This window comes from Tympanuchus pallidicinctus, unplaced genomic scaffold (assembly GCF_026119805.1).
Source record: "Tympanuchus pallidicinctus isolate F22 unplaced genomic scaffold, pur_lepc_1.0 scaffold2, whole genome shotgun sequence".
NCBI lineage: Eukaryota > Metazoa > Chordata > Aves > Galliformes > Phasianidae > Tympanuchus > Tympanuchus pallidicinctus.
Window position 1 is genome coordinate 32106951 of NW_026294721.1, and position 18860 is coordinate 32125810.

General features: G+C 42.4%; 1 protein-coding gene across 2 annotated transcripts; it reads right to left on the minus strand.

Moving 5' to 3' along the window:
• Positions 1-145: 145 nt before the first annotated feature.
• Positions 146-18559, minus strand: PLA2G12A (phospholipase A2 group XIIA). Of its 2 annotated transcripts, XM_052682141.1 has the most exons (10): positions 18224-18559; positions 17556-17632; positions 16732-16897; positions 7722-7763; positions 6411-6453; positions 4261-4407; positions 3797-3873; positions 3179-3354; positions 2241-2397; positions 146-1619 (listed from the first exon to the last, which is right to left on the minus strand). In XM_052682141.1, exons 1-10 carry the CDS (start codon positions 18441-18443, stop codon positions 1381-1383), a joined length of 1344 nt encoding a protein of 447 aa, XP_052538101.1. In that variant the 5' UTR covers positions 18444-18559; the 3' UTR covers positions 146-1380. The 2 variants fall into 2 exon arrangements, with proteins under 2 accessions (XP_052538101.1, XP_052538102.1); XM_052682142.1 differs by lacking the exons at positions 146-1619; positions 2241-2397; positions 3179-3354; ... (2 more) ...; positions 6411-6453; positions 7722-7763 and adding an exon at positions 12721-15427.
• Positions 18560-18860: the final 301 nt, after the last annotated feature.

Genomic DNA, 18860 nt, shown 5'->3' on the forward strand with positions numbered 1-18860 from the left:
TTTTCCCTGAAATTGTTCTTTCCTTTTCCCTAGCTCTGTGTGCTCATTTTGTTGGTATAACACCCTTGGTGGAGGTTAGATTTTCATCAAAAGTAAGCTATTTTTAGACAATGTTTCTCAAAAAATAGCACATACATCAAACTCATTTTACTGTAAAATTGTTGCATTTTATTGAAAGCACTTACAAAAACATTCACAAATACATGATTTACTCAAAGCTTCAAAGTAGCCATATTAAGACTTAATATCCGTGACTCAGAACACAATATACGAAAGGATATAACTAAAGTAGAGCCTGTAAGTCAATTATTTTTTACCCAGAAAAGTGAATTAACTTTCCTTAGTGTGAGTTCTCCACTGTCTACCAGAGTTAAGCATTATGTACCAATAATGTAAAAACTAATTTTTTAAAAAATTGTTTCTATTAAGTATTGCAATTACTAATGCTACAGTAGTAGCAACCTGAAACATCCTATGATGACAAGTATACTATCAGTTCTGTATACAAAATGACAGTGCACAGCTGATCTCTGGAGCCCAGAGGAGGCAGAGTCTGGTCCAACACCAATACCTCTGAAGTGCCAAGGTTTGCTTATGTTGTATATTGCAGAGCTGCCTAAAGATACCTAGAAGAGTGGCAAGTGAACTTGAACCATATAAATCATTTGCTTTAGTGATGTGTAGCAGATAAGCTTACCCCTGTCAAAGAGCGTGTTTGTACCCAAAATCATGCTTTTCCAAAGCAAGATATTTGCTGCCTTATTTTACTACTGCTTTCTTTCCCTCTGAGGATGCAAAGCACCATAAGCTTTAATTGTGCCACAAATGAAAATTATGCGCCAGCACAAGAAGTCCTTTATGTGCATTAGAACTATAACTGTACTCAAGGAATTAAGTACGTTTTTAGTGTTGAGAGGAAAAAAACCACCCACCCTCAATAAATGCATAAAAATTAGATGGTGGATACTGTTGTACACAGATATAAAAAGATGCCTTACAAGCATATTTCCTGTAAACCGTACTCTTGGAGCAAGAGAAGCTAACCTAATACAGTGTTTAAAAAGTTTTGGAAATAGTAAAAAGTGTGCCATAACTAAACAGATAAATTGAGCAAAAATTTTTCTTTTTCCTTAAAAGTTAATTTCAGTAAAATCTGAGCACCTGTTACTAATCTAGCACCAGTAAACTTCTTCCAAATTCCCTGAGATGAACAGAGCTGCAATATTAGCTTTAAATTTGCCTTAAGATTTTTGAAACTATTGCATATACAAACTATAAGGTTTGATCACAGTGTTTTTAGAGCATTAATCTCCTGATCTAAGATGGTAGTTTTCTCACTTCTGCAGTGAGCATTAAAGAATGTCATTATTAAGTAGCAACCTACTTAGATTTTGGGTGGAAATACAATTTTTTCGTCAACATTGAAGCAAAACAAGGAATCTGTTTTTTTCCTATAGCATTTATATCTCTGCACATATCCACTTTGCGATGAGAAACTTTTCGGTTAACGACAGTAAGGAGTTCTGTGAACTCCAAGGAAGAGCCGTGCTTCCTGAGAGCCTCACACAAATCTTGAATGTACCAGGAGCCGTTTACAGTTTCACGGTGAGAAAAGTAACCTATTGTAGAACAGGAAAATAAAATTATACTCAGTTGTAAGTAGCCACTCCCACTGAAAAACATTCACGACAGTAAATCCTGGTTAGCTTCACCTAATGGAATTACTACTGAATGTAAATCTTACCAAGTTATCCAGTCTCATTGGAAATGACAGAAGGATTTTGATGTCACTTACTCAGTCTAGCCAAAAGGAATACAGTTTAGGAACTGGTAGCATATTGTCCACAGGATTGTATCTGCAATTTGCATGGCAGCAGATGGGACTGAGGACAAGACAGATGATGGACTGGGAAGTACAGCCGCATAGTATGGGGGAATATATAAGCCTCTAGAATACTACAGTCTAGGAGAAAAGGGGAATGCCTGCTATTAGAACACAGCTCAGCAATAAAATTATAAAGAGAATGATTCTGTTTGGCAAATTAACTGCAATTTTGAATATTTGTTTTTAGTTGTTTTTACTTTTTTCCTAACATATGGGGCTCCTTCCCAGATGTCACTTAACAGGGTGCAAAACAGATGATGCAGAACTGTACTCATTATTTTGACTGCAAAACGAGGAAGTGTTCAAGCTTGTTAGAGTGAAATATCAGACACACAGACATGAAATAGAATTCTACCTTGTGCCACAGAATAGCACATAATAAAGTCTGCACCAGCCGGCAGGGTATAGACACCAGCTGCATCCACTTCAGTCTGGTTAATAGTGGTTTCATCTTTGCCGTCTACTAAATCCTGAACGAGAACTGGGTCATCATGTTTATCACCTCGACATGCCTGTTGGGGAGAGAAGAATGATTATGTTTTCACCTCTGTGAAATTGATCTGCGTTACCACGATACTTTTAAACAGAGGGGACTCCTGTTGCCTTCTACGCTAACCTACAATAATTGTAGATTCATAAATAAATTGTAGATTACAATAATTGTAGATCTACAATAATTGTAGATTCATAAAGATCCATGTAGTTTTCTATCAATTAAAATATTGGTGATGAAATCCAATATTAACTCAGGGTCAGCTAAAGCAGGTTTCTCACGACGATGTCCTTACAAATTTGGATTGACCCCATATCCGACTGCTTCGAACAAGAAGCTGGACACAGACCTGGGATTCTTTCCAGCTTGCATTATCCTTTGAACCAAGGAGTGAAATAGGAAGTTACTGTATATGTTTTGTTTGCCTTCTTAGCACCATCAGTATTTTTGTGACAATAAAGCCTTAATATGATACTTTATTTTTTTTAGAGATGCCAATTAAACAGATGGACGAGAGGTCTTTTCCAACCTTAACGATTCTATGATGAGCATTGGTCATGGAAAGAAATAAAAACAACAACAACAAAAACAAGAAACATAATCAAGTCATTCAGTGATCAAGTGAAGGAACTTGCCTGGTGGAAAACAGTGAATGTAAGAAAATTAGATAACTTATTTCAGCCTAACCTATGGATGAGAGGTACGAATGGGAGGAACTGAGCTGAAGCTGTGCACAAATCTCTCCAAAAACTAGTGATACTCTCTTCTCTGCCATTAAATGTACACTGACAACATCTTACCTGAATTATAAATATCTTTGGCTTTCCTACCAGACTCTGGCACTTATCTCCTCTGAACATGTTTGTGATCGTCTCAATTTTGATTTGGGCATCATATGCGTAGACATGATCGTTCTCACCATGACTCAAGAACACACAAACAAAGCAGTCAGCATTGCTGTAGTCATCCAGAGAGGCTGAAATATCAAGTGCGCTTTAGATAACTAAACAGTGATCTTCGCTTTCAAAAAAACATGGCACATTTGTATCATATAATTTCATCTCAGATCAGTTATTTTTCAAGTGAACTGTATTTTCAAATAGCGTAAGACTGCAGAGATCTGAAGGCACAGTGATAAAGTATGGCTCAAGCCACTGAAAGTAAAAAAAGAAAAGAATTTTACTAACTTCTCCCAGCTGAATGCTAACTTCTTTCAGCAACTTCATTAGCTCTCAGCACAGATTTCCTTACATTGCAATAAAAAAAAAAATCTGAAGTTTAACCCTTAAACCCTTTTTATGTTGAACAGTGTGGACGAAAATTAAAGATTTTAAGTTAGCTGAGCATAGAGAACGGAAAACATAAGTCTAGAAATTCTGCTATCAGTAGTTAGACATAACTAATATATGGTCTCCTACCTTCATAAACTTTCTGGAGCACATCTTCTGCTTTCAGATCGTCAAAAATTCTGACTTCAAATCCAAGGTCTGTTAAACTATTTTTAACACACAAACATATTAGTAAAAACATTTTCTCAAATTATATATCGATTACTACCAACTCAATTGCTTTCACTATGAGACAGTTAATATTCATGTTTATGCATTGTTTATGAAAATAACTCAAAATAATATTGGACTCAAACTGGTGTCCAGTGCATATGTAGTATCTAATTCAAGTTACTTTGAAGACTTTGGCCTAAGAGAGGGCTGGATGTGCTGCACTCGTATGACTTGTGCCAGCATTTCTGTGACATACAGGAATGTCCCTTGAAGTTTTTTTTAATTATGTCTTTCTTTGTTGAGATTATGGCTGCTTATTTGAGATCAATTTCTGAAGCTCAGGTTTTTTTAAGCTTTGGGGGAAAAACCAAGTTTCTTACCTGCGTTTCAGATTGTTTCTGTCTGCCAAAGTCCCACGTCTATCTGGCAGCCTTAAATGCCAAAAAAAGTGCTCGTGATTGAAGATTAACGCAACTCCTCTTCTCTGATGGTTCATTTTGTACTGCTCTGCAGGGTCAAACGTTTGTCTGTTGCCAGAGATAGAAAACTTCCTTGATGAGTTAGTTGCTAATTGAATTCCTTTCCTGTATTCCTACTAGCTGAGACTGTTGTAATTGACTAGAGACTGAGAATCCAATTTCAGAAGACTTTAAAATGTGTGATATTTTAGAAAGAATTAAGTATTTTAAGTATTAAGTATTTTTTGAAAGCTTGGACATGTTAAACAGTTCAGTAAAACCACGCTTCGGCTGGGGACAAGGATCTGTGAGGGAGTGTTGAAAGGTTTCTCTATATTTGTATTTTCTGTTTCCAGGAGGCTGTCACATTAATAACACACTGAGGCAGATAGAAGTGCACTTCAGATTTGGTTCCAATTCTCCACGTTACATGTTTAGCTAAATATTATTTTAGCAGAGTTATATGGTGCATATGTATTTATTTGGAAGTTTAACTGTGTGAAATTTGCTTCCAATTCTTCTAATTGAGCTGAGTGTCACATCATAAACAGCAGCCTATATTCCATATACTGGTTGATGAGGTAGTATACATACTGTTTGTAAGAAGTCAAGAAGTTTGTATTATTTACACATTAAAATGAAAGCTATGATGGTACAACCGTTGACTGGTGTTTAGCAACCAACCAACAGAGCCCTACAACCAAGGGTCTATCGGCAAGAGCACAAATGGCCGACCCAGCTCCTAAGTAGAGAAATTTTAAATATCAAGGCAACAAATGTGTAGAGCATTTGTATGTTTGGAGTAGCATTCTGTTTCTTTTATTGTGTTATAAGCAAACACAGCACAGAGGTCTGCATTAACACGCTATGATCTGTACACTTAGACCCAAAGGGTTCTCTCCAGGGTTTGGATGGCTGTATCTAGGGAGACAAATCGTGCTGCTTCAGTTGATAGAGGCATCAGTGCAGGGAACAGAGGCTAAAATATTTCTGATGATAGTTCCTCACGACAGAAAAGGCCCGTGTTGTAGGTTTACAGAATGACAGTCCAGGTCATGCTGCCCTAGAACTGTCAGTAGGCAGAGCTGCAGTATTTGCCATGTTACTGTTTTGTTTTCTTTTCCTGCTGCAGAATGCTCAGTTTTGGTGCAATTCCTAGAAAAAGTACAGAATATTCACTTGCAGAAGTTACTTAAAGATTACAGTTTACTCCAAAATGTGTTTTCATGTTTTCATTTCACTACAAAGCAACCAAAATGTTTCATTAAGTATTTGTGCTGCTCGACTTTGCTATGAGCAGCTCCTTAAAACATCTGTTCATAATGCCTGCAGAATTCAAACAAGGAGCAGGAATTCTGGACAGCTGATCCCCAACTGGGGATTTCTGAAGTGCTAGATGGAAAACTGGTCAGAAAAATAAGTGGGATGCTTTATCACACTCTCCCCACTTGGAGTACTTAACATGATAAAATGCAAAAATGCTCAACTTTAGCTGTTATTTCACCTGTGTCAGTGCCAGAGCTTGTTCAGATTCTGGTGATTTTTGTTCCTTTGGGTTTATATGTGGCTTATATCCTTGGATCCATGAAAGGACCATTAAAGGATGGTCTCCTACATAATTCTTCCTCTGCTCAGCTGTATTCGCCGAGCAAACAAGGCAAAGAAAGTTACCAGACAGATAGTTTACCTTTTCCAGGGCTACACAATGTTGCATAATGGAGCAAGAAAAATTAATGGAACCACTACCTCATTATCTCTACACTCTCTCTATAGAGGACTATATTCTTGTGTTACACATTACTGTTTTGCCCAACTGTCCATAGATTGTGATGGTATTTTTGTCATTCTCTCTGCACATTGCCTAACATAACATGAATGTACTCCTAAGAATCCCTTCTGCATGCCTTCATCATAAGAAGGGTAGTTCTACACCTGATGTTGCTAAAACTAAAAACGTGTTGTGTAAATGGGTGAGGTTGACTGAGTAATCCAGTTGCATTCCTAACGAAAGCCAGGAAAATGTCAACTGACCGCAGCAGGCCATCTCTCCGTCGTTGCCATCAGAATCATACCTTACATCAAATGCATCCACTTCTGTGATGTTCCGATTTCCATCTGTTAGAGAGAAAAAAGTGATTTAGCCAACAAATCTTTAAAGGGAAAAGTTTGAACTTGTGCATCCAACCGTAAAGTTTAGCTATTAGTGTGAAAGATGAACCAAATTGAACTCATTCACACATCAGCTAAGTAGGCATGCAGTTTAACAACTTCATTAGCATTTGTACTCCAAACATTTGGAGGCTGTTCTTAAAATTTTGATTCTAACAATATGAATTTTAGGTGGTCAAGATGTGCACATTTTTTATTTAGCTAGCTATCTGTAGCTACTTAAATACATAAATCATGATCTTGGAATACATAAGGAGTTAGCAGTCTATATTTAAACAGTCTCTTTGGCTCAATAATTAGGAGTTTACATTATCTAAAAATACTTTTTTTTTTTTTAATTTCAGTAGCGCTGCTAATGCAAAACTGAGCAATCTCTGAGGTTGGGTGCAGCTTATGAATCACAGAATCATAAAATCACCGAGGTTGGAAAAGATCTCCAAGATTATCCAGTCCAACTGCCTACCTACCACCAATATTCCCCTACTAAACCATGTCCCTTAGTACCACATCTAAATGTTTTTTGATCACCTCCAGGAACAGTGACTCAATCACCTCCCTGGGCAGCCTGTTCCAGCACCTGGCTGCTCTTTTGGAGAAGAAAGCTTTCCTAACCTGAACCTGAACCTCCCCTGGTGCAGCTTGAGTCCATTCCCTCTCATCCTATTACTAGTTAAGCAGGAGAGAGGCTGACCCCTGCCTCACCACAACCTCTTTTTAGTTTTAGAGAGTGATAGGGTCTCCTCTGAGTTTCCTCTTCTCGAGACTGAGCAATCCCAGTTCCCTTAGCCACTCCCCAAAACACTTGCACTCTTACAGCTTCTCTGGACACACTCCATGGTCTCAATGTTTTTCTTGTAACGAGGAGCCCAAAACTGAACACAGCACTCAAGGTGCAGCCTCAGCAGAGCTCAGAAGGTAGTATAACCATATGTGTTAGTAACAATTGAAAATATGCAAGATTTATACCTTCTGCTAAATTATCACCAGTAACAGAATGCACATGAAGGTAACATTGAGGAAACAACTGGGAATCTGCATATCTTGGGAGGGTGCAAAACTGAAGGTTTGGCAGATGGCCAGGCCAAAATACCTAGATCTTTTTTCTTAAACATCTCCATGGGCTCTTCTTATCATATCATCTTCTTATCATATCATTCTACTACTACCACTAGAGACTAACAACCACATTATGAAAACTATATGCTGTATTGTACCTGTGGTGGTTGGTGTAGGTTTGCTGTCCAACTGGACACGGCCTGCAATCAAAACAAAAGACATGGTCACATATACATATATTTTAAAAATTATTTTGTATACATGATTTTCCTAGTTTTTGTCCTTGTTTTTCACTTCTAACTAAAGCCTTTAGCAAAATGAATTAGCATGTATGTATTGACTGAGATGTTCATAAAGACACTAGAGTAAGCTTGGAGCTGACTTTACAAGCCTTTATGTTGAACTTAGCAAGGGAGACTGAGAGACAGCTTAAAGGAAGTCATACCCTTTAAAGTGTTGCTATTTACACACAAACTTCCCATCTGTAAATATTGATCATGCTTTCAAGCCTTATGTCCTGCAAGTATCACTTGTGACCTCTTGTGATGGATAAAAAGCTATTTCAGTTTGCATAAAACAACATGCAGGTCAGACAAAGGACAGAAGTGTTGAAAATGAGCGCAGACAGAATGTAGCGGCAACACTTGTGCCTGTGATTTTGTTTATAATATGAGCCAGAGATCTGTATGTTTAAATTTACACTTTTTGCTTGTGTACCTGAGATCTATCTGATACTTTTGCCTCAACTTAAAAGAGAGGGGGAGGAAGGAAACACTTCCAAAACCTTCAGCAGACTTTTAAAAGGTTAAAGTCAGACTTTTGTACAGAATACGCTGTCATGTAGATACAAAAACTATGGAATGCCTGAGCCAAGGGAAACCTGGGAAAGATGTTTTACTTGTTCTTTTAAATCTGTTTAGCATGTTTCCAGCCTTGAGCTTTTCACTGCCACAGTAGCTTCATTCAGGTAAACAAACAAAGAAAGTGGTGTATGACAAAATGTCTGCTTGTTTTACACAGGCTAAGAATTGACTGTTCTCAAAGGGGGAATTGTCTTCTATCTTGTGAAGATGGATTATTTTAAAGGAATTAAAACTCAGCTATGCACTGAGCTACACAGTGAGATCTGGCTACGTGTTCTTTAGATGTATTTTAATCTCATAACATTTCTAATAGGCCAAAGGACGTGATACTTAGAAAATACCAACAGCACAAGAAACGCACGTGTATGCCTAACAGCATCCTGGGGAACAAAAACATACAAGTACCACCAAGGAAAATAGTACACTCTACCGAAGCCAGGCTTGCTTGAAAAAGAGAATGCCAGGGGTTACAAATTGAAAACATTCAATGTCAGATGATGTTAGTGCCTCTTTGAGTGCCTGGACACTGGGGGTACTCTCAACGAAGGGGCAACACAGAAGAAAACGTTGGACCCTTCAGCCTGAGGGGCCCAAGCCCACGTGTGCTGCAGCTGCTCGGCCTGCACGTGGCTTCTACCATATCAAGCATTCTAGTTTCACCTCAGTTAAATTATAGGTGTCAACATTTGCACCTTAGCAGTCCAGATTCCAGAAGTCTGTCAGTATATGGTTCATCTCTGAAAGTGAACACTGACTATAAATTTCGTTTATGCTTGCAGTAGTTACATTTTGAACTACCTGGTGCTTTGGCGGCAGGTTCCGAGTCATCTATCAGCTTTACGGTAAGAACACCGACCGCAGCGGTGCCGGCGCCTCTCAGCGGCAGGGTTTCAGCCTCGACAGCCACATCTGCGCTCCCTCCCGCCCCTGCACCGACAGCACACTTATCTCCAGCAGTAACCTGGACTTCCAGTACTTTCGTTCCGGGTCCCCATGCAAATCGGTGTTTCCGCCTCTTCCCCCACCCCCCACCCCTTTGTTTCGCAGACGGAGGAGGCCAAGCTCCCCCCCCTCAGAGAGCAACAGCGGCCCCGCTCCCCGGGACTGGCCCGGGGCTCCCTCTCGCCGCTGCCCTCAGCCCGCAGAGACCCGTGGTGCAGGGAGCGTGCCGGCCGCTAACAGCCGCCCGCCTACCTGCCGCCCGCCGCCGCTCCGCGCCCGACATGTCGAGAGCCCGGCTCCGCGCCCTCCTTGTGCCGGCCCGGCCCGCCTCCTCCACGCTGCCTCCGGAGGAAACGGGGCGGGAGCAGCGCAGGCCGCGGGCCGTCCCAACGCGCCCCGAGGGCGCTCAGAGAAGCGCTTTCGCTTGGCTCAGCGCCGGAGTGGCGGCGCCTTGCGACCGGTGAGGCACTGCGGTGCTGCTCAGTCGAGGCTCAGGGCTCTGCCAGGCGGCACAGGCGTGCACGGTTTCCCCTGCTGTAAGGCTTCTGTTACCCACATTCGCGAGTGAAGGCCTGACAGAGTTGAAAGCTCGCAGATTTGCAACCTCGGTCTGTTACTGCATGAGTACTCTTTGGTGAGCCTGTGACCAGAGCTCAGGTGCTGGGGAGAGCACCCAGAGAATGGCCTTGTGTGTGGGCAGCCTCTGCCTTTTCATGGTCAACCGAAGAGCTCCCAGAGGATTGGTGGTTTGCCAATGTGACTCCCAGCTACAGGAAGGGTCCTTAAGAGATCTGAGGAACTACAAGACTGCCAGCTTGGCCTCGGTGCCAGGAAAGGTTATGGAGCAGATCATCTTGATGAGATCACTCAGCGTGTGCAAGACAACGGGGATGAAGCCTGACCAGCATGGGTTCACAGAAGGCAGGTACTGTTTGATCAACATTTTCTTCTATGATTGATGATGAGGTGGATGAGGGAAAGACTGTCGACTTAGTCTCCTCAGACTTTAGCAAAGCCTTTGGCACTCTCCAGCAGTATTCTCCTGGAGAAGCTGGCAGCCTGTGGCTTGGACAGGTACTCTCTTCGCTCTGGGTAAAGAACTGAGTGGAGGGCAGAGCCCACAGAGTGGTGGTGAATGGAGTTGAATCCAGCTGTCAAGAGTGGTGTCCCCCAGGGGTCGACATTGGGGCCTGTCCTGATCAGTATCTTGACTGATGACCTGTGCACCCACAGTAAGTTTGCAGATGACACCAAGCTGGGAATAAGTGTCAGTCTGCCTGGGGGTAAGAAGGCTCTACAAAGTACAGTGGATTGCTAGGCTGAGGTAAGTGGGATGAAATTAAACAAGACCAAGTATCCGGTCAGCGTCACTTTGGTTGGAACAGCCCCAGGCAGCGCTTCAGGCTTGGGGCAGAGTGGCTGGAAGGCTGTAGGAGAAATGGACCCGAGGGTGTTGATCAGCGCTTGACTCAGCATGACCCAGCAGTGTGCCCAGGTGGCGAAGAAGGCCAGTGGCTTGTATCAGAAATAGCATTGCCAGCAGAAGCAGGAAGATGATTCTCTCTCTGTTCTCAGCACTGGTGAGGATGCACCTCAAGTACTGTGTTCAGTTTTGGACCCCTCAATACAAGATAGTAAGGTCATGGAGTGTATCCAGAAAAGGGCATTGAAGCTGTGATGGGTCTGGAGCATAGGTGTTACGGGAAGCAGCTAAGGGAACTTGGATTGTTCAGTCTGGAGGAGGCTCAGGGGAGACTTCATTACTCTCTACAACTACCTGAAAAAGAGGTTGTGGTGATGTGAGGGTTAGCTGCTTCTCCTGCATAAGTAGGAACGGGGTGAGAGGGAACGTCCTCAAGTTGTGCCAGGCAAGATTCAGGTTGAATGTTGTCATGGTTAAAAAAAAATTCTTCCCTGAAAATGTGGTTAGGTGCTGGAATGGACTGTTGAGGGAGGTGGTTGAGTCACTGTCACTGGAGGTGTTCATGAACTGTGTAGAGGTCGTACTGAGGGACATGGTTTAGTGGGGAAACGGTGGTGGTAGGTGGATGGTTGGACTGGATGATCTTGGAGGTCTTTTCCAACCTTGGTGATTCTATGATTCTGTATCATGTATAAACGGAAGCCAGTGCCCAAACCCATCCTTCTGTACCTAAGCTCTGCAGGCCTGTAACGAGGATGGGTCTGAACTGTGTATCTGGCCCATTGCTTGGTGAGCTCTGGGGCATACCGACGTGTGAGGCAGCTCTCAGAGAGCAGCACTGCTATAGGCACAAGAGGAGGTGGCTCTAGATAGGGATTTTCAGTATTTTATCCAGTCTGACTTGTTTTACATGTTTGTTTATAAATAAGGAATTTTGGACATGGTGGCTTCCTTTTGGGTGATGGATCAATGAGTATTTCTCACTGCCTTCACTTGTTTTTCCCATGTTTGGACTCGCTGTCCTGAACCCACTAGCAGCCAGCGAGATCAAGATAAAATTGTTTGAATTCTTTTTGTTTATTCAGACAAAACAAGATACAAGTACCAGACTTCAGCGCCTTTCTCATGCTGTAAATCAGATTCTTACTAGCCAGATTTATTTATTTATTGCAAATTGTAGTTCTCTCAGCTGCTATTGGAGCTGCCCCTTACACTTTTTGGCTGCAGTAATTCTGTATGAAGGAGCAAGCGCAGAGCCCAGCCTGGGGCTCTGTAGCAGCTATCTGTTATGTAGCCCTAAGCAGGTAGCTTAGGTCTCAGTGTGTTAAATGACACTGCTAATGCACAGTGCAATATCCCTGATTCATTTTAGGATCGTAGTTTAGGATTTAGCATTGTAAGATGTGTTTGGTATAATTTGCAGGGAACTACAAGCAAGAATCCGTGCTACGGACAAAACTTAAGCAAACTTTATCTTCTCTGGAAGAAGATAAATGCTTCCACAACTACCAAAGTGTCATTTGTGTTATTTAGCAGCATTAAGGCTCTTTTTAGTATTAAAAATGGTTTGAGGGAAGCTATGAAATGTTTTCACAGTGCATTTACAGGTAAATACATTAAGGAACAAAACACAGTGCTTTCCAACAGTGAAAATTTTTCTTTTATGTCCATTTAAGCATATAATTGAAACTCACTTTTACTTGAATTAGCTAACTAAATTATGACATTGTGTTGGACTCACTGCATCAATGTTTTAATTTTAAACAATCAGGGTACTACAGAGCCACTTCAATTCTGTGACAAAATCTCCTTGTATTTAAAGGCACCACAGGTTGTTCAGACATAGTTTTGTAAAACTTGGCAGCCGTGTCTTGCCGTGTTATTTAATACCCACAAATAGGAAAATAAAATCAGGGAGCATGGCCAAGGTACTTTGGCAGGAATTTTATTGTATAAGACACTTATATTGTGTCATGTACCATAAGCTTCAGTGGAAAAAAAAATACCACAAAAAAATAGTAAAGCAAAAACATATAAAAATACTTCCAGAAGAGAAATGGCATTGCAATCTGTGAGTTAAGTGAACTTTAAACTTTCTGCATAGTTTATTTTCCCTGCTCTTGGATGCAGTACTTTGATTTTCAGTCATATTCTGTGGATTTCTAAGGCAAATCATGGCAGCAGGACATGACTCAATGCAAAAGTCAACTGAGGTCTGACAAGTGGAGACTAGCAACAGAAAATCAGTACAAAGGGCAAACCCCAAATAATTCAGACATCAGATGATTTCAGCTAGAGCAGTATGGAAGAGATGACAGAAATAAAGGCTCAGATGTCTGTCAGCCTCACAGAGGTCATGGGAAAAGGTGACAGAAATAAAGGCTCAAATTTCTGTCAGCATCACAGAGGGCATTTTAAATAAAAAGGTTTGTTGGGCTCACTGACCCTATCTGTGGAATCTTCTAGTTTTCAATCAGAATGGACTAAATGAAAGCAAAGATGTATACAGTAGCTAAGTTGTGCCATGAGAAAAATATAAATCAACCTCTTTGAACAATATATCCTTTCTACACATATAATACACAATGCATTGTTTAATTTCAAAAATAAAGACTTGAATCCTTTCTAAACTTATGTAACATTACAACCACATTCCAGCATTCTGTCAAATCAAAAGTATATCCTTAGGTCACAAACTGTTCACTTTAGGAGTCAATCCTTAAAAGGATCAACATATTTATCTGAAGAGTGCTGAAGAAGTTAATTACTGGATCAGTTAGAAATATATAGTGCACATATATATCTTGCTTAGGGCTTTTTTCTTTGTTTTAAAACAAACCACAGGACAAAGTACATCAGAGAGATCTGAAGGTCTCAAAGTGAAGGGCTATTCAAGGTGCTATTTTAACTGCAGAACTCTCTTACTTATTGTTATCTATCAGATACATCAGCTGCGTGGAAACCTAGCACTTGGCCTATATTAGAAATAATCTGAGATTCAACCCTTCTGCACCTCTGATTTCCCCCTATGCAGTTTCCATTTTTTTTATAATTGAAAATAGCATTTGTGTTTTACAGTAGCATACCTTAAATGTACATACACTAAAAGAGTCTAAGTTCAGTTTCCAATTTGTAGTGTAAAGATAAGGAAGACTTAACACTTTTTTTTCTGTTTTCTAAACGCGAGGAAGAACAGTGTAGTGACTTTCAAACCAATACATTCATGTCAGTGTTTAATATAAAAGACATCCAAGATCATCTAGTCCAACCATCAACCCACCACCACCTTGCCCACTAAACCATGTGCTGCATCTGCACATTTCCTGAAAACCTCCAGACCCCCCCCTCCTGCCACCGCAGGGACAGCACTCATATGATGGCGTTCCCCCCCACCCCTTCTTTCTTTCTCTCAACTTCCTCCTTCAGCCTGGCCTTGTACATAAGGCCTTGCACAGAAAGACAGTGAAGGACAGTACTGGTAACACTCTAAAACAGTTTAACAACCACAAATCTGTCTCAAACTGGGAGGCTGAAAGAATGGATAGAAGGCACCTGGTTCAACAGTTGAGTGCCAACTGCACACGCACCTACAAAACAAAGTATGACTATGAGTCATTCATCTTACTCCATAACTGGTGAGCAGCATAAACAGCTTTTCAAGCTCTCCTGTGTGGCACTGGGCTGCAGGGACAAGATCTCCCCTCAAGAGACATCTCAACTGTGAGGCTTGGTGCACTTGAGGCAATGACGTTGCTGGTGTATGATATCCTGTCTTGGTGCTGGCTACCTGCTTCTTTCCTGGAGCCTCCCAGAATGGCCAGAGCTGAAGATGGCCTCATATACACCAGGCAGCTAGGCAGCCCCAGAGCCAAGTGCCGGCATCAGTGCTGGCTGCCTCAGCTCTCACCACAGGCCTGGAGCCCAGCACTATGCTACCACAGCAGCCAGAACCCCCTCTCCAGATCCCACCTCCAGCAATGAGATGTGCCACCTCCTCAATGCCATCTTCCTCTTCAGGAAGCTCAGGGGCATGGCCCCAGTCAGAAACTGGGTGATGAATAAGATTAAGGCAGAGTTTGAGAAGCTGCTCCAGACCAAGTTGACAGGGAAGGTGCTGGAGGAGCTCAGCTTCAGGGACATCTATCTGGGCAATATCCTGCCCATCTTCAAAGCCACCAGACTCATCTGGCTGGTGGTCGGCAATGAGGAGAGCTGCCCCGAAGAGCTGAGCTTCGAGTAAACCTGGAATACAGTGGCGACTTCCATCTGGCTGTTGACTCTGTCTTTGAGTCTTTGATAAGTCAGCCTACCAATTCATCAAGATCTGGGTGATGGGGCTGAAGCTGGTCTTCATGCACCTACTCTTCATGAATTGGTCCTTCTCTTTTATGGATGACTTCGTGATAGTCTCTTTTTTTTAAAAAAAAAGAGCATTTATGTCAGGCTTGAGAAGCGTAAAACATTTGTTTCATTCCAGTTGTTTTACTTCATTCCTAACTGCTGGACATTCACACCTTTCAGAGATCTGTCTTATCCTCATAGCGACACATACATGAAGCTCTCTGGCTGTCAAGGTATGGCTTACATCCTAAGTGTATAACTGCATCAAACAACAGCTGAACGATTGATTCACAAGCTGCAAGCAAAGAGACATTCAGTTAGAAGTACTCTTTAGATAGAATACAAAACTAATAGGCATGACTCTGGCAAACTGAGAAGGATTTTGAAAAGCAATCTTTTCTGAGCATTGCAAACAGACTGTCAAAAGAAAAGAATAAACTGATATAGAATCAGCTAAATTGTGATTAAAGATTTTTCACGTACCAGTCACAACACTCAAGGTGATTCACTGGCTATGGAATGTTGTTGGTGTTAAAAGCATCACTCAGTCTTGGAAAGATGAAAGAACTGTTATACCTTTTACTTTCCCAATTTATCACGGAACCATAGAATGGCCTGGGTTGAAAGGGACCACAGTGATTATCAAGTTTCAAACCCCTGCCATGGGGGAGGGTCACCAACCACCAGACTAGGCTGCCTAGAGTCACATCTAGCCTGACCTTAAATGCCTCCAGGGATGGGGCATCCACAACCTCCTTGGGAAACCTGTTCCAGTATGTCACCGCCCTCTGTGTGAAAAACTTCCTCCTAATATCTAACCTAAACCTCCCCCTTGTCTAATCGCTATCCACCCTCATAAACAGCCGTATTTATGCAAACCTCCTTTAATAGGAGCTCAACAGAAATGAGTAAATAAATATTCACCAGTTCTGACAAAGCAGAAATACAGAAATATGATGAGCTCTTTGCAGTTACATGAATCTGAGAAATTCAAATACAGGCTTATTCTAAAAACTGATTTTTTTCAGTGGAACTCTTTACTGAAAAAGAACCATTGTCTAAATTGTGTGGTTATGTCATGTATTGATCAGATGCAGGCCAATAAACAGAAGAAATGCAATCACAGGATTATAGACTGTTCGGAAAAAACCTAAAATATATGCACTAACGGATAGTATTAAGGGATAGTATTCTACTATAATAATATATTATTTTAATACTTCATTTCACAAAAGGAAACAATTGAGTATTTTCCTACTGTTTATATGTAGTAGACCTCTAGAAATCAGTCAGCAGAACAGTCAACATTCAGCTACACTACTGCAAATGCAACAATTACAGGGTGTTTTGATAGTCCTAGAAGGGAAGCCTTATTTTTTCAGCTCAAGGTTAGTTTTAACTCTAGTAATTTTCCTATGTTGTGTAATTGCTCAGCTGCGTCTTGGCTGCATACAGAAGGAAAGAACAACAGCAACAGCATCAGTTTATGGAAATGTAGCATTACTGTGCAGCAAAAAGATTCTTTGCCAGACAAGCTTAGTAAAACTTAGGGGCCAAAAAAAAAAAAAAAAAAAAAAAAAAAGCATTTATCAGACTTACCCTGTACGTTCTCTGATATACCAAGTGTTTTCTGCACATCTCTGCAAATTTTGGAGAGGCAGGACTGAAATTGCTCATCACAGTCATTTTTTTTATTGCCACAAGTATCGTAACATCTATCGTGGTGATTGCAGCACTTTGTCATCAAAGGGATACCAATGTCAAACTGTGGGGAAAAATCCCACATGCACCATGAGTAATGTATAAGAGAAAAGAAAGAGCCTATGAACATGATAGAGTATAAAAATTAGAAAACAAAAACTAAAGTAATCAGCAGCTGTCATTCACTTATCTCTATCGTTTGCTGTTCACTAAGCTGTGCTGGTTTGACCCCAGCTAGCAGCCAAATACCCACATAGTTGCCTGCTTAACCCCTGCCCCTCACAGGTCAGGGTATATAACAGGCAGGTCAAAAACAAGAAAATGTGTAGTTCTAGACAGAAGTTTAATAAGTGAGCAGAAAAGGGAAAAGCCACTCAAAATAAGCCATGCAAAAGCAGTCACTCACCAACCCCTCATGCCCAGCCTATCCCTCAGAAACACTCCCTCTCTGCCCCTTCTCTATCCACAACAGTTCTATTGCTGAGAGTGATGTTACATGGTAAGGAACATTCCTTTGGCTTCCGAGTCTGTCTCAACTGCATCCCCTCCCAGCTCCTTGCCCACATATTATTGCCAAAGCATTGCCCGAGCTAACAAAAGCAGGGACATAGCACACAAGTGCTGTCTCATCCTTAGAAAGTGAGAGGAAAAACACCAACCAGCTCAAGGAAAGTCAGCATATGAAAAACCACACACACACAGAAACCCCCAAATGGACTTACATGAACTCCAAACAGAGGTGATCCACAACCACTTGGCGGTGAAGGCTTATATCCATAGCGAGGAAAGGGCTTTGATCCTGAAAAAGATAGTTTCTAGTGCTTCAAAAAGTTTTTTTTCCAGATTTTTAGCACTGTCAAAACTCAGCGCAGGCATTCTGATGGGCCTGAGACAGCACCAGCTGCACATCTGATATAAGCACCTGAATGTCTGCAACTCTTATCAAATTGAAATAACTAAGCACGTTATAAATAATAATAAAGAAATAATAAAACAATGAGAAGGCACCTGAGCAAATATTTACTTTAGATTTCAAGTTAAAAAAAAGAAAAGCCTCGAATATCTGAAACTAATACATCACACATAGAATTACATTTAAAAAAAACAGAGGTTCTTTGAAAAATTAATGAACTTACTCTAAGGTACTTTATATGCAATCAAGAACACTACTCTGATGTTTTCAGCTTAACTTTTGCAACTCCCTGGCAGGAAGCACGGCGCTGCTCGGGCTCAGCCTGCCGGCCCGCCGGCTGCCGGCTCCCCGCAGACGCCGCTGGAAGCGGGTAAGGCCGCCGCTCCTGGAGCGGGGCAGGGCGGCACGGCGAAGCCCGCTCTCGGAGCTACAGACAGCTGCCGGAGGGGTCCCCGCTCGCCCTCCCGCTCGTCTCACCGTCGCTGCATTTGTACTGGCAGAGGCCGTCCTCGCCGCCGAGGAGGTCGAGCGCCGCGTTGAGGTACACGTCGATCTTGTGCACGCCGTTCCGGATGGTTTTCAGCGTCATCCTCCAGTCCGGGGTCTGCGGCGCCTCCTGGCTCCAGGCCGCCGGCGACCGCGGGCCTACCCAGGCACCCGCCATCAGCAGCGGCAGCAGCAGCAGGGCGCGGGCCATGCCCGCCGAGCAGCACCCCGCCCCGCCAGGCACTCGCTAAGCCACCACCGCGCGGCCGCAACACCCCGCGCGAACGGCCCGGCCCGCCGCCATCGGCCCCGCGGGCGCCGCCCCAACGCAGGGCGGGACTGAGGGCAGGGCGTGGCCTGCTGGGAGAACGCGGCTGGAGTCTGTTTGTGGCCCGGCGTCGCCGCGGGGGGTGCTGGGAGCGGAGTTGCTCCGGGGCTTTTCCACGTGCGAGCGATTCGCTTCCAGGTAACGGCACCAAGCGCGTGCGGTGCGACCGCAATTGGGGCAGTGCAGGAGAACTTCTGTTCAGCGCCGAAAGCCTAGTGTTGCGGTACTGACTGATACCCTGCTCTAACAACGCGTTCTGCGCTTCTTAGGCGAGGCAGAGTGGAACCACGCGGGAGTAGT

Excerpts from the sequence above, each read along its gene's own strand:
- PLA2G12A (XM_052682141.1), bottom strand. The coding sequence starts at position 18,443 with ATGGCCCGCGCCCTGCTGCTGCTGCCGCTGCTGATGGCGGGTGCCTGG. Across the intron at positions 4,408-6,410 it reads GTGGATGCATTTGATGTAAG|ACAAACGTTTGACCCTGCAG; the intron begins GTATGATTCTGA and ends CTCTGGCAACAG. Across the intron at positions 1,620-2,240 it reads GTGCTATTCTGTGGCACAAG|GTTACTTTTCTCACCGTGAA; the intron begins GTAGAATTCTAT and ends GTTCTACAATAG.